This window comes from Haliotis cracherodii, unplaced genomic scaffold (assembly GCF_022045235.1).
Source record: "Haliotis cracherodii isolate W230 unplaced genomic scaffold, xgHalCrac1.p SCAF_9, whole genome shotgun sequence".
Lineage (NCBI taxonomy): Eukaryota > Metazoa > Mollusca > Gastropoda > Lepetellida > Haliotidae > Haliotis > Haliotis cracherodii.
The window spans coordinates 2,785,048-2,800,760 of NW_027266343.1; the positions used below are offsets into that span (position 1 = coordinate 2,785,048).

General features: G+C 42.7%; 1 protein-coding gene across 1 annotated transcript; it reads right to left on the bottom strand.

Annotated features, from left to right (window-relative positions):
• Positions 1–13,166: 13,166 nt before the first annotated feature.
• LOC139453018 (uncharacterized) lies at positions 13,167–15,360 on the bottom strand. Its single transcript, XM_071234644.1, has 2 exons — positions 15,162–15,360; positions 13,167–13,433 (listed from the first exon to the last, which is right to left on the bottom strand). The coding sequence occupies exons 1-2, from the start codon at positions 15,358–15,360 to the stop codon at positions 13,306–13,308; spliced, it is 327 nt and encodes a 108-aa protein (XP_071090745.1). The 3' UTR covers positions 13,167–13,305.
• Positions 15,361–15,713: the final 353 nt, after the last annotated feature.

A 15,713-nucleotide genomic window follows, 5' to 3' on the forward strand; every position in this document is an offset into this window, starting at 1 on the left:
CCCAGCCTTGGCCTATCTTGGAAGCTTGACCATTGTCTCTGCTGGGTGAATATATTATTATCACTTACTTTGCTATCACCACTGTGTTTGTAATTTGATACTGACCACTGCCATCATATTTTATACTGCCATTGGGATATTGTAGTATGATTTTATTGTGTATTGCCATTGTAATTGCTGTGCAGTAGTTTGCATTGAAATGTAAACGTAGTATCATATTCCTGGCTGAGAAAATTTTAAAAAATGGATCACCCTGCAATGTCGCCTTTCTCAGACTGGTTTTGGCTGTAAATGCAATGCGTCACCTTTATGTGAGATACAGGTTTTTTTTGCCATCAGTTTCCTGACTAATCTATTTTTGATGACAGCAATATCATAAATTTCATTTGATTCCCACATGCACAGGTCATGGCGTATCAAATACAATATTTTGTGATTTCATAACCTGTATCAAACATATGGTTGCTCCTTTACCTTATCAGTCAGAAGATTTGCAGTGTTACTGAGTAGATGACATTTGGAACTAATATCATCACAAATCTGACTAAAGTCACAAGGCTTTGTAGCTCATCTGAAATATGAAGAGTTAATGGTGTCCGTCTTCACAGTTGGATCAGAATTCTGCGGGTATGTTTAGAGAGACCAGAGTCATAGGCCTTGTAGTTTCAGAGAAGATGTCAAAATGCAAAAGTCAATGACAGACAGACAGACAGACGTGCAGAGAGAGAGAAGAGAGAGAGAGAGAGAGAGAGAGAGAGAGAGAGAGAGAGAGAGAGAGAGAGAGAGAGAGAGAGAGAGAGAGACTGGGCTAAGTGATAGCCAATTGACATACCATGCCGACCCGTGAAGATTCCGGGGTAGAATAGGTCTTCAGCAACCCATGCTTGCCGTAAAGGGTGACTATGCTTGGCGACTAAAAGGCGATTAACAGGATCGGGTGGTCAGGCTCGCATGTCATCGATCCCAATTGCGTGGATCAATGCTCATGATATTAATCACTGGATTGTCTGGTCCAGACTCGATTATTTACAGACCGCCGTCATATAGCTGGAATATTGCTGAGTGCGGCGTTAAACAACAAACCAACCAACCAACCAACATACCATGCCAGAGTTTAACATGGATATCCTACTTAGACACAGTATACTGACTCCAAGCCGAAATGCCAAACGCTAGATAGGGTAAAAACACAAACACAAGACACACATCACATCCTGATTCAGGACATGACATCCTGTGCTTCCTAACAACTGAACCTACCTGGCCGAGAAAAAACAACCAAATTGAAGTTGTTCTGATAAATATTGATAAAACTTTATACGCTTGCTGATTTGGTTGATGCATGTCATCATATCCCAATTGCGTGGATTGATGCTGATGATGTCAATCACTGGAATGTCTGGTCCAGACTTGATTATTTACAGACCGCTGTCAAATAGCTGGAATATTGCTAAGTGCGGTGTTAAACAACAAACTTGCTACATAACTATTGGGAAATGCGGTATCAATTTCCCCAAGCTGAATAAAAAAATTGTTTTGAAATTGCAATGGGTAACAAAACAAATCAAGAAAAATATTCATTCACAGTTAAAAGGTCCGGAAGATGGGTTTTTTTATCCAATGCCATTTTTTTCAACCAATCAGATTGCAGCACACTCTTCCCTTCATTCTGCATTAACAAATAAACAACAGAACAACTACTAGGTGAAGTTTATTGCTTATTGAAACTACTAATGCCAATACAGAACATGTACAAAAGCATACATATTTTTACCAAAAATACTGCAAAAAATGCAAAAGAAACCTTTTCATGAGCACCATGAATCAATCAACCCAAAATGTTCCAGCTCGGTCCTCAAAGACCCAAAAACATCACCAACAACTTTTTGTATGCTTTAGTGACATATCCAACAAGATATAAAATACAGACTCCTTTAAAAAATAAGGAACCAAAACTACATAGATTCAAAGCAATCTAAATCTAGTATTGAAATCAAACATGACTACGTAAGCATATCAAGACAAAAGCTGGAAGACATCGTCTAAAAATAGTATGTCTCTAACGTCAACGTATCTTGTATGTCACAACATACAATAAAGCGGTATGCGTATCTCAAAATGACTACAAAAGCCGATATATTTGTCATATCAAAACATACATGTATGTCATACACATTTTATCAATGAAAATACACTGTATATTTTATGCATAAAAATAAAGTATACAAGCACATAATTCAAGCATGTTTAATGTTACTTTGCAACAAGGAGTATATTCAAATGCCAATCTCTTTGGTTTCGACATGCACATCAGAAATCATATATAGTGTGTCTGGTTATTTACACTTGTGCTTTCTTAAAGCTTTTGTCTGTGATATCTGTCCATACACTCTTAAAACTAGAGTGTTACAGATTAAAAACTTCATTGTCGCTGTCTCGGTGAGAGAGAGATAGTTGGTGTTTTTATGTGCGCTTTTCGACTTTATTCGTATTTCGCACACGGGCCAGCCAGGCCAATTAGTGGTCTCGGTGACATGGCGTACCAATAACTCCGAGACCATGCTACATCTGCCTCATGTCGTCAAGTTTGAATGTAATGCTGCAAGAAGTAGATTGATTACAATTGTCAAGTCTTTAAAAGGCATTTAGATGTGACAAACATAAGGAAGAGAATCTATGGATGTCAACTTCTTTATTGTGAGGAACACGTTTCGGAGTATTAGCACCAACAATGATCAAAGCAATAAATCCCAGGGACTGGGCAGACAGGTAAGTAACACTGATAGGTAATGACAATGGAAGCCAAATAGATAATCAGCCCCGACATTGCTAATCACCTATCAGCGCCATTTATCTGTTGACTTCTGTTGTTAAGTTTCCACCGTTGTTATGTTATTACTTTTATTGTTCTTACATGTACATATATATACTCTCTGTCTCATCTCATTCATTCACCTGATGAAGGAGTAAGCATATACTCTGAAACGTAGTGTTCCTCACAATAAAGAAGTTGACATCCTTAAATTCTCTTCCTTAATTACATGTTTGCTACTCTGACTTAACATAGAACCCAATTGAGAATTACATTTTCCAAATTAATGGTATCTGTACAGGCACAATATAAATGACAGAAACAAGACTTTGTGTCTGAATACAACCACAGAACATCTTGTAACACAATGACCCCCCTCCACCCCACCCCACCCCCCCTGTCTTCATAGTCAGGAAAACATCATTTCAGCTAAGCCTTCATTATTCATAAAACTTGAGCTATTCAAATTAATAATTTATATTCACTTGACCTATCCAATCCTAATAGCATAAAAACCTGAAATCTGTAACAGACAACAACTGTCGCGCTCAACATTGTGTCAAAACAAGCACAAAACTCATAACAATGTATACATAAACATATACATGATGTATACACAATATTCCATTAAAGCTGTAACAAACATATCAATTAAAGCATCTACACCACGAAATAATTAAAGCACATTTGACCAACTGCAGACAGGTATCATATTTACATGGCAATGGCCCATCAAAAGGGAACAGGATAAATGGTATTCCCACTGTAAACACCCATTTACTACAAAACATGCCCCTGCTGAAACAAACGGAATGGTCAGGGCCAAGGTCATAGCTGGAAGTACTGGACACTAACCAAGGTCAAGGCCAAGGTCATAATGGATGGGACACACACAAACCAAGGTCAAGGTCATAATGGATGGGACACGCACAAACCAAGGCCAAGGTCATAATGGATGTGACACACACAAACCAAGGCCAAGGTCATAATGGATGGGACACACACAAACCAAGGTCAAGGTCATTAACATCAGCCTTTGCATACATATTGTTACATACCGGGTATCTTAAGAGTGAGTGAGTGAGTTGGGTTTAACGCCACTTTTAACAGTATTAAAGTTTTATCATGGCGTGTCAGCTTGATGCGGGAGGAAAGCCCGAAGTGGTGCAGGTTTTAGACGTTTACCACTTCAGTGAAACCCACAAGCACGGATATGGTGCTGACAAACCTAAAAACATAATCAGGGCGAACCGGGATTCAAACCCACAATAATAGGTTTCTGGCATGCCCAAGGGACGCAATTCGGCACAGCGAATTGCGGTGCCCCCGGTATCTTAAGATACTGAACACAGTATTATTAGAAGAAAAGGTTTTCCACAAAGAAAGTTTTGTAAAGATCTGTTGCTTATTAGGTACTGACCTTTCCATATTTTTTGGAGTGGGAGTGGGGAGCTGGCATATATTTGAAACAAAAAAACAAAAAATAATCAGAATGTTTGTTTGCAGGACATGGTGATGTCCTGAAAAAAAATATGTTGTGAAAAAGAATTGTGGAGAAAAATATTGTGACACAAGTCTGGCCCCCATCTGCTGGCATATTGTTACATACTGGCCAGAAATATACTGATGACTTTCACTATGACCGGAACTTGACGTGTCTCAGAGGGTGCCTTCATGGCCTGCCTCCCGAATCACTTTTGAGAATTTTGGATGAAAATCTAATATATTTTGACATCAAATATATCAACACAGGTCGAAAAAAGTTTGTCACTCTGAGGTTTGCCAGTTTGGGATTATAAATGCTTTATTGTGTCCCACAGTAGCATCATTAGCGTTTGGATAGGGTGGGTGGGTGGATGGTAAGATGGGGTGGGTTAGGAGGATGTGGCTGTGGAGGGGTGGGTTAGGAGGATGTGGCTGTGGAGGGGTGGGTTAGGAGGATGTGGCTGTGGAGGGGTGGGTTAGGAGGACGTGGCTGGAGGGGTGGGTTAGGAGGATGTGGCTGTGGAGGGGTGGGTTAGGAGGATGTGGCTGTGGAGGGGTGGGTAGATGGTAAGATGGGGTGGGTTAGGAGGATGTGGCTGTGGAGGGGTGGGTTAGGAGGATGTGGCTGTGGAGGGGTGGGTTAGGAGGACGTGGCTGTGGAGGGGTGGGTTAGGAGGATGTGGCTGTGGAGGGGTGGGTTAGGAGGACGTGGCTGGAGGGGTGGGTTAGGAGGATGTGGCTGTGGAGGGGTGGGTTAGGAGGATGTGGCTGTGGAGGGGTGGGTTAGGAGGATGTGGCTGTGGAGGGGTGGGTTAGGAGGATGTGGCTGTGGAGGGGTGGGTTAGGAGGACGTGGCTGGAGGGGTGGGTTAGGAGGATGTGGCTGTGGAGGGGTGGGTTAGGAAGATGTGGCTGTGGAGGGGTGGGTTAGGAGGATGTGGCTGTGGAGGGGTGGGTTAGGAGGATGTGGCTGTGGAGGGGTGGGTTAGGAGGATGTGGCTGTGGAGGGGTGGGTTAGGAGGATGTGGCTGTGGAGGGGTGGGTTAGGAGGATGTGGCTGTGGAGGGGTGGGTTAGGAGGATGTGGCTGTGGAGGAGGGGGGTTAGGAGGATGTGGCTGTGGAGGGGTGGGTTAGAAGGATGTGGCTGTGGAGGGGTGGGTTAGGAGGATGTGGCTGTGGAGGGGTGGGTTAGAAGGATGAGGCTGTGGAGGGGTGGGTTAGGAAGATGTGGCTGGAGGGGTGGGTTAGGAAGATGTGGCTGTGGAGGGGTGGGTTAGGAGGATGTGGCTGTGAGGGGTGGGTTAGGAGGATGTGGCTGGAGGGGTGGGTTAGGAGGATGTGGCTGTGGAGGGGTGGGTTAGGAGGATGTGGCTGTGGAGGGGTGGGTAGATGGTAAGATGGGGTGGGTTAGAAGGATGAGGCTGTGGAGGGGTGGGTTAGGAAGATGTGGCTGGAGGGGTGGGTTAGGAGGATGTGGCTGTGGAGGGGTGGGTTAGGAGGATGTGGCTGTGGAGGGGTGGGTTAGGAGGATGTGGCTGTGGAGGGGTGGGTTAGGAGGACGTGGCTGGAGGGGTGGGTTAGGAGGATGTGGCTGTGGAGGGGTGGGTTAGGAAGATGTGGCTGTGGAGGGGTGGGTTAGGAGGATGTGGCTGTGGAGGGGTGGGTTAGGAGGATGTGGCTGTGGAGGGGTGGGTTAGGAGGATGTGGCTGTGGAGGGGTGGGTTAGGAGGATGTGGCTGTGGAGGGGTGGGTTAGGAGGATGTGGCTGTGGAGGGGTGGGTTAGGAGGATGTGGCTGTGGAGGAGGGGGGTTAGGAGGATGTGGCTGTGGAGGGGTGGGTTAGAAGGATGTGGCTGTGGAGGGGTGGGTTAGGAGGATGTGGCTGTGGAGGGGTGGGTTAGAAGGATGAGGCTGTGGAGGGGTGGGTTAGGAAGATGTGGCTGGAGGGGTGGGTTAGGAAGATGTGGCTGTGGAGGGGTGGGTTAGGAGGATGTGGCTGTGGAGGGGTGGGTTAGGAGGATGTGGCTGTGGAGGGGTGGGTTAGGAGGACGTGGCTGGAGGGGTGGGTTAGGAGGATGTGGCTGTGGAGGGGTGGGTTAGGAAGATGTGGCTGTGGAGGGGTGGGTTAGGAGGATGTGGCTGTGGAGGGGTGGGTTAGGAGGATGTGGCTGTGGAGGGGTGGGTTAGGAGGATGTGGCTGTGGAGGGGTGGGTTAGGAGGATGTGGCTGTGGAGGGGTGGGTTAGGAGGATGTGGCTGTGGAGGGGTGGGTTAGGAGGATGTGGCTGTGGAGGAGGGGGGTTAGGAGGATGTGGCTGTGGAGGGGTGGGTTAGAAGGATGTGGCTGTGGAGGGGTGGGTTAGGAGGATGTGGCTGTGGAGGGGTGGGTTAGAAGGATGAGGCTGTGGAGGGGTGGGTTAGGAAGATGTGGCTGGAGGGGTGGGTTAGGAAGATGTGGCTGTGGAGGGGTGGGTTAGGAGGATGTGGCTGTGAGGGGTGGGTTAGGAGGATGTGGCTGTGGAGGGGTGGGTCAGGAGGATGTGGCTGTGGAGGGGTGGGTTAGGAGGATGTGGCTGTGGAGGGGCGGGTAAGGAGGATGTGGCTGTGGAGGGGTGGGTAGATGGGGCTACGGTGGATGGGATACATCAGGTTTCCTATCACAAAAAGCTTGCATCATGTTAAGCTGCTACTGAAGCCAACACAAAGATCACACACTAGCTTTACACTCAGTCCTAACATATCAAGAACAAGCATGAGCTATAAAACATTGGACCGCTATCACTATATGTACAAACAATTGTCTATAGCATATTCATTTCAGAAATTGTATATGATATATTTGGTATTTCATCATGGTATTAGAACCCTCAAGTATGACTGCCGACAAAGAAAAATAGTAAACATTTACAAGGGATATCAGCTAAAAGTGGAAGTATAATTATTCATTAAATTAATTCAGAATGGAATATCACGTATATGTGGGAATCAGGGTCAGTATTTGGGATTCAGCAGTGTGGGATGTGAATAAAATCTTATTTGGTATGCAGATACAACAATTAAAATAATGAGCATGTCAATATTTCCTTTATGTTTTCAATATTGTTTCAGTAATCTAACTTCAAATCGCACCATTTTCTCAATGCATTGAGATTTGTGTTAAGTACTATTCAGGATTCAGGGATGAGCAATGAGACTCAGAGTGAAAAATTAGATGGTATTCGGGATTCAGGGGAAGGGATTTGGCTTCTGCTGTACTTGGTTTCCTTTGCATGTTCAGCTGGTACATAAAATACAGGAGGCCATTTCTAGCTGACATCCCTGCAGTACCCATAGTGTATTTGATTGTCTCTGCAGCGACAGGATGAAGGTCAATGAAGGTCGATGAGAGCTCATGTGTACTAGAACATGAAATCCAATCAAATAATTGAATCTACTCCGACATTTGAAGTTTTACTGGTAAACATGTGTAGACAAGTTTTGTGATGACCTTGAAATCACACAAAATAAAAACATTGTCATTTTGATTAAGTTGCCCCATCACAGTCTGTAAACAATGAGTATATTCTAACACACTAACAAACACTAACACTCGTATAAATGCTTTCATGGTTTAGTCATGTACAACATCATCAATACTACATCCCCGACACCTGGTCATATACTACTCAAATGAAGTTAAAGAAAACCCAATTGTTTTAAATGATGAGTTAATCTGTTAGATATGATTGACTTAAGTCATATGAAAATTCAGGAGTTCTTTAACTGTTTTTGAGTCGTGAACGTATGGACAAATTGTGGGGTAATGGTGACGTATGTCTGCTTTAATTCAAGCAACAAGGGTGGATCCAGCCTCCTTAACTTTCAGCCTGCTGAATTGTTTTAGCATAAGGCGCTGTAAAGATGGTTAACAATTTCAAACAGTCGGTGCTTCATTAAACAAGCGCCAGTTAAAGAAATAGTTTGCACATTTATTCCGGATAGAAAACAAAAACTAAACATTACTATGTAAACATTTCCTGATGTTATGAGAGCATTAAAAGGGAGTGGTCCAAAATATCAAAATCCTCACTCAGTCAATTTTCTGCCTACAACATCCTACATGGGATGAGGGGGAGCAGACCCCCTGGACCCCCCCCCCCCCCCCTCTGGATCCGCCTATGATGGGGGTGTTCCTGGACCGCCTATGATGGGGGGTGTTCCTGGACCGCCTATGAGCAATGGAATGAGGCTGCGTACAACTCACAGAAGTCAAATGAGCCCACTGTGCATAAATTTTGTGAGAAGCCTTTCCATTCCCTGTTATTTCATCAGTGTGCAGAGAGGACGGCCGCGAGGTTGTGGCACATGTTGCACGAAAAATATTGCCATATTGTGATGTAATCTGAACATTCATTGGTCAGAACGTTCGACATTCATTGGTCAGAACATTCGTTGGTTTCCCTTTGCTGGAACCAGGCCACCGCTTGATACATTGGTTTATAACAGCAACCACAAATCCTAGAAGTCTTGACCGTGAATCTACCAATCTACTCTACATAGTATTTCACTTATGTTCATCGTGTTCAGCCACGCACTGACTAAAACAGTCAGTCTTTACCTTTTCCAACTATACTACTCAAAAGAAGTTAAGTATCACCCGATTCTTTCATATTGGTAATGTTAATCTGTCATGGCATGAGAGATTAACTATTGTAATATGAAAGAATCAGGTGATCCTTAACTTCTTTTGAGTAGTATATTTTCAAATACTGACAAATGAAATTAATCCTTCAACAAACTCTTTCACACATGGTGGGATATGATTCTTGCCACTTTATCGTCACTTCAAGAGTATTTTGTATTAAATAGAGTATCTATTAGTAATAAATATTCCAATAAAAAGTGCCTTTTGTATACAGTTCCAACACGTTATTCCCCGATTTTGAACTAAGGATTAACAGTTTATAGCTAATATTCTTAAGCATGTACACATCTGATATTAACTAATACACCGGTTTTTTTTCAGGTGAATACTTGACTTGCCTTTGCATGTGTTTGTGACAGGTGCCACATGTGGGCCAGGATACGCTCATCTTTGAGAACACCTGGTATCAACACTCTTTGATAGTGATTCATAAACACATACTTACGATTGCTAAGATTCAAACTATGGGCTCTGCATTCAAAGATTTCGTATGAATATGGAAAGGGTTTTGACGTTATTAATTATTTAAATACAAGTGTCTGGATCATTATTCTGTTCATGAATCAACACTGGTAACAAATATGGTAACATATGCATTTCCTACACAAACTAAGAACTAAATCACCTAATCAATTATATTTCAATAAAAACAAACATATTACTACAACTTTACCGAAGCTCACCTTCCTCAGACATTTCAAAGTTTGAATGAGAATCAATCCTTACATGATGTTCATAGGTCAATATTCATTCTAAACTCTAACACTTGTTGCTAAACTTTCATTGTGAAATTGTTCCTAGGTACACAAATGAAAATTTCTAAGTCACAAACTTCACATTTTCAGAACATGAACATATATATTCATATGGAATTGGTCTTGAGACAGAACTGCTTGCCATCAACTCACAGACTACTCCGACAACTAACAATTTCAAAATTGCTACAGAGGTGTGGAAATAACATGTGTCCTGCCTGACACACAGATGATTTCAAACATTTCTTAGGACATTCTTACTTTACTTCAAGCCATTTCCAAATGTATACAAAAATAAGTGCTTCTTCCACTGTAAACCCAGGTTTAAAACAGATTGCCACAAAATGCAGAACACAAAAAGGCCACACCTGTTTTTTGGCTTTACAGATTTCTTACAGGAAAATATCTGTCGGTAGGTGGGATAAAATAAGAAAAAGCAATTCAATTATTTATTTTAAAGTTGTCTCCTCCACTACAGTTCCGCTGGAATAAAAAATTGAAACTGGTTTAATGTGGGAGGAGGGCCTGCAACACAGCTGTTGCTTTAGGCAATGGAAGCCTGACGATTCCCCGGGAATCAATTTGAGGTACAACAACAAACTTTATTTTGACTCCCATGTGTAAGATCTAGTCAACTTCAGTGGGTCTTTCTAAAAAATTATGTTTGGGGTGCAATATGCTATCAGTTTATCCGATATAAAAAAAGGAACAACTTCTGTGGAAAAAAATTCCATTTTAACAAAATTTACTGTGAGCAGACTCGTAAAGCAAGTGAGAAAAAGGTGTGGCCTCGCCTGAAACTACAGGGTAGAGAGTATGACAGTGGTCAGTAAATAATCCAGTATGGACCAGACAATCCAGTGATTGACATCATGAGCATTGATCGACGCAATTGGGATACGATGATATGCATCAACCAAGTCAGCGCCCCTGACCACCCGATCCCGTTAGTCACCTCTTATGACAATTAAGCATGGTTCATCTTCATGGGTCTAGGTTGAGTGAATGAGTGAGTGAGTGAGTGAGTGAGTGAGTAATATTTCAGAAGGAACAGAAACCCAGAAGGTGACTTTAGAAACTCTTAAACTGGGATAAATGGATTCAACTGACTTTTTCATGAAATATGCCAACTATATGTGAGCGAGAGAGTTCAGTTTAACAGGATTCCAGTTATATCACGGTGTGTCAACTTAATTCTGGGAGGAAAGCCCGAAGTGATGCAGGTCTCAGAGCTTCACTTAGAGGCTAATTCAATTTACATGATGCTAAAAATAGCCATCCAATCAAATTACATAACGAGTGAGAGAACTTCTGCACTTTGTTATTAATAAGGGAGATGAAGATGGCGACATGGCTTCTGAAACAAAGGTACGGGGGGAATTTGTCTTCATAAAATGAGATATAATACACTGAGAAATCAAGCATTCTCATGCAGGACATGCAATGTTACTTCCACACCAATGAGATACACACATGGAAACAAGTTACATATTGTATTTACAAGTCCCACAATAGAAATAAATGTATTGCATGAATTAGTACAAATTATTGCTGAGATTACCTACTTTTCTAAATTAGTCAATTTGTTTGCATACAAAAAATCCACAATGGAAGAACAGGTTTAAATCAGAGAGTGGAGGATGTTTGTAAAGAAATCCATAGAAATCCATAGAAATCCATAGAAATTCCGACAAAAAAATATATCTTGAACACGTTAAACGTGGTGTTCAAAACATTTCACCAACTATGACCACCCTGATTACAAGGTGACTGTATTGCTTTGGACAATCAACAAAGAGCAATGGAAATACTGGATCAAGTGCTCATGAATAGCTCATATATATTTATAGATCCAAGACATATATTTCAAATCAATATCCATTTATGCAAATAGAATCATAAACACTGAAATATGAAAATAGACGGGATATAAAATGATGAAAACTGGTGCTATATGTGGGTGATGTGTTGTGTTGTGTCGCACACACCTCTAGTTTTCAGGCATTTATCGGGATGTCAGCTTTAGGGCTGGGACGGGTAAATCGGGTACTCGGGATGGGTTGGTACTGAGTAGGACCCGGGTACCCCCAGGACTACCCGGACCCATGGTTAGTCACTTGATATACTACTCAAAAGAAGTTAAGGATCACCTAATTCTTTCATATTACTATAGGTAATCTCTCATGTCATGACAGATTTACTTTACCATTATGAAAGAATCGGGTGATCCTTAACTTCTTTTGAGTAGTATATATTGTTTCATGACAAAAAATCACTATATAACTACATGGTTACACGACAATTTTAAGTCTCCAATGTTCGCATTTTTTCATGACTATGAACACATTCCTTCTGACTTATGTGTGTTTGAACAAAGCTAAAACATGACCACATCGATGAAAACATGTCTCTAAATACGTTTTGCCAGGGCTACAATCAAACTATTCCCAATCGGACATGTTTTACCTATCTCTTGACACCAAGGGGTACCCGGGTAGGGTCGGGTAATAGGGGTGTGGGTACCCGGGTTGTAAATCTGGACTCGTCCCAGCCCTAGTCAGCTTCATGTGGGAGGAAATCACAAGTGACACAACTCTTTGTGTTTCTCAACCCATGAGCACAACTATGGTGCATCATAATCACGGTGAATCTCAGACTCAAACCCACAACCATAGCATCCTTATATGCCTAAGGGACACAACTCTGCATAACAAACTGATTACGACAAGGCCGTCTGGGCCACTGAAAAGGTTCAAGAGTTTCATAAATGAGATTTTCAGTACTGTTCTGTTGCATTACAGGAATATTTGACAAAGACTGAGATGGCTGACCTGACATGCTTAAAACTGAAGGGGTTAAAACGTTCGCCTGTCACGCTGAGGGCCTGGGTGCGATTCCTGACATGCGTACAATGTGTGAATCCCATTTCTGGTGTCCCCCGCCATTATATTGCTGAAATATTGCTAAAAGCGGCATAAAATCATATTCACTCACTTATTTTGAAATTAACCCTTCAGCTAAACTGCATATATAACATTTGTTCAGTGATTTAATCATTTTCCGGAATCATATATCAGTATTACTATTTTTGTAATCCACATTTTCAATGTAACCCTGCCACTTCCCACCAACAGGTGCATCAGTATGGCAGTCTACTGCCTGCAGTCAACACTATTGGCCAACACATGGAGGTACAAAGATCTATGTACGTCCTTGGTCAAAGTGATGCAGTCAAGATCACCAGGTGTGGTGGTAAGGGAGTGACCATTTCATACTCATTGGGTTGGGGGGTTGGGTGATGTCTTGCTGAAAAGACATATTTTTTCATTGGACATGTGTACGTCTCGAAAAGAAGTGTTGTAAAAAAATAACAATTGTTCTGTTCCTCTTTTCAAAGAAACTAAATTGTATGTCTTGAACCAGTGGCCCCCACCAAGAATAATGGCTGGTCCCTATACATAATCGTCTGCAACTATTAGTCCTATTGATGCAGCCATGTTCACCATGTATGTCAGTAACGGCCTAGTATCTGCAAACTGCACCATGTGTCGTAGTGTTGTGGCCCTGATACTATGTATGGCTGGCCATCTGGGCTATAACTTTCTTCTTGACCCGACACTCGGCAGCCGTGATCTTGTTCCTCAGGGCTCTCTTCAGCATCGCCACATCAGCTCCAGGGTAGTTCAACACAGTGAAGTCTGCAACAGATACAATCAGAAATAGTTCATACAACATAATATATACACCAAGGAAAAAGTTACAATATATTTCCTTATAACATGGATATTTGCCCTGACAAAACAACAGTCAAATGTCATGTGGATATTTCCAAAAGAATAAAAAGAATTGTAACCGTCATAGGGCTCCAGCCCCGTGAAGATTCCGGGGTAGAATAGGTCTTCAGCAACCCATACTTGCCGTAAAAGGTGACTATGTTTGTCGTAAAAGGCGACTAACGGGATGGGTGGTCTGGCTCGCTGACTTTGTTGATGCATGTTATCGATCCTAATTGCGTGGATTGATGCTCATGATATCAATCACTGGATTGTCTGGTCCAGACTCGATTATTTACAGACCGCCGTCATATAGTTTGAATATTGCCGAGTGCTGCATTAAGCAAGAAACCATCCAACCAATCATAGGTCTGGACACTCACCATATCCAAATTGTTTGTTTGTTGTTTAACAGTGCACTCAGCAATATTCCAGCTATATGATGGCGGTCTGTAAAATAATCGAGTCTGGACCAGACAATCCAGTGATTGACATCATGAGCATCGATCCATGTAATTGGGATTGATGACATATATCAACCAAGTCAGCAAGCCTGACCACCCGATCCTGTTAGTCGACTTTTATGACAAGCATAGTCGCCTCAAATTGTTTACAGGGAGCCGCACAAAAATATGGTTACCACAGCTAGGCACGCCAAACCAGTGGTTGAGAGCATGAATTACATCCACACTATGAGCATGCAATAACACACAATCGACCAAGTCTACTTGATCCCTATTCTAATTGGCTTTGACAACAAGCATAAATTACTGGGAGCCTGGAACCCAAGCTGTACCCCCCAATGCTTACCCAATACATTTGTATACAGGTGTGTAATGAGGTTGGCAACACTTGCCCAATATACAGGTGTGTAACGAGGTCGGCAACACTTATCCAATATACAGGTGTGTAACGAGGTCGGCAACACTTACCCAATATACAGGTGTGTAACGAGGTCGGCAACACTTACCCAATATACAGGTGTGTAACGTGGTTGGCAACACTTATCCAATATACAGGTTTGTAATGAGGTCGGCAACACTTACCCAATATACAGGTGTGTAACGTGGTCGGCAACACTTACCCAATATACAGGTGTGTAATGAGGTTGGCAACACTTACCCAATATATAGGTGTGTAATGAGGTCGGCAACACTTACCCAATATACAGGTGTGTAACGAGGTCGGCAACACTTACCCAATTTACAGGTGTGTAACGTGGTCGGCAACACTTACCCAATATACAGGTGTGTAATGAGGTTGGCAACACTTACCCAATATACAGGTGTGTAACGTGGTCGGCAACACTTACCCAATATACAGGTGTGTAATGAGGTCGGCAACACTTATCCAATATACAGATGTGTAACGTGGTCGGCAACACTTACCCAATATACAGGTGTGTAACGAGGTCGGCAATACTTACCCAATATACAGGTGTGTAACGTGGTCGGCAACACTACCCAATATACAGGTGTGTAACGTGGTCGGCAACACTTACCCAATATACAGGTGTGTAATGAGGTTGGCAACACTTACCCAATATACAGGTGTGTAATGAGGTCGGCAACACTTACCCAATATACAGGTGTGTAATGAGGTCGGCAACACTTACCCAATATACAGGTGTGTAACGAGGTCGGCAACACTTACCCAGTATACTGGAGATGATCTGGGGATCCAGCAATTTCTTGTTGTTGACCCCAGTTAAGTTTGACCCCAGGAGTTCAGAGGTCGTGTAGAAGCAGTTCAGCAGGTAGTTGGCGCAGGCTGTGGACGACACTTTGTTCTTGGCGCGGGCAATCTGGAGTGGGAACACGTAGATACCTCGGCCCAGGGACAGTTCCAGCATCTGGGGAGACACGGAAGACGAACGTCGTGAACAAATACACACATAGCGACAATGGTATGTCGCGAAACCAGCCAGTGACTGAGTGAGTGAGTGAGTGAGTTTAGATAAGTGCTGCTTTTATAGGCCAGTACAACGACCGTTCTGATGCAATGTTTACAAACAATAGGCAATAACGCCTGAGCTTACTCTGCTCTGCTCGCTTTATTCCACAAGAGAAATTTCTGCTCCAGTGACACCACGTGAGTAGGTTCATTAGCAGGTCAGGAAGCGTTTCTGTCCAGGGAATATTCGTGCCTTGTTCCTGATATCTGATTGGCTTCATACGACCCTGGCATTTATCTTGTAATCTAGGC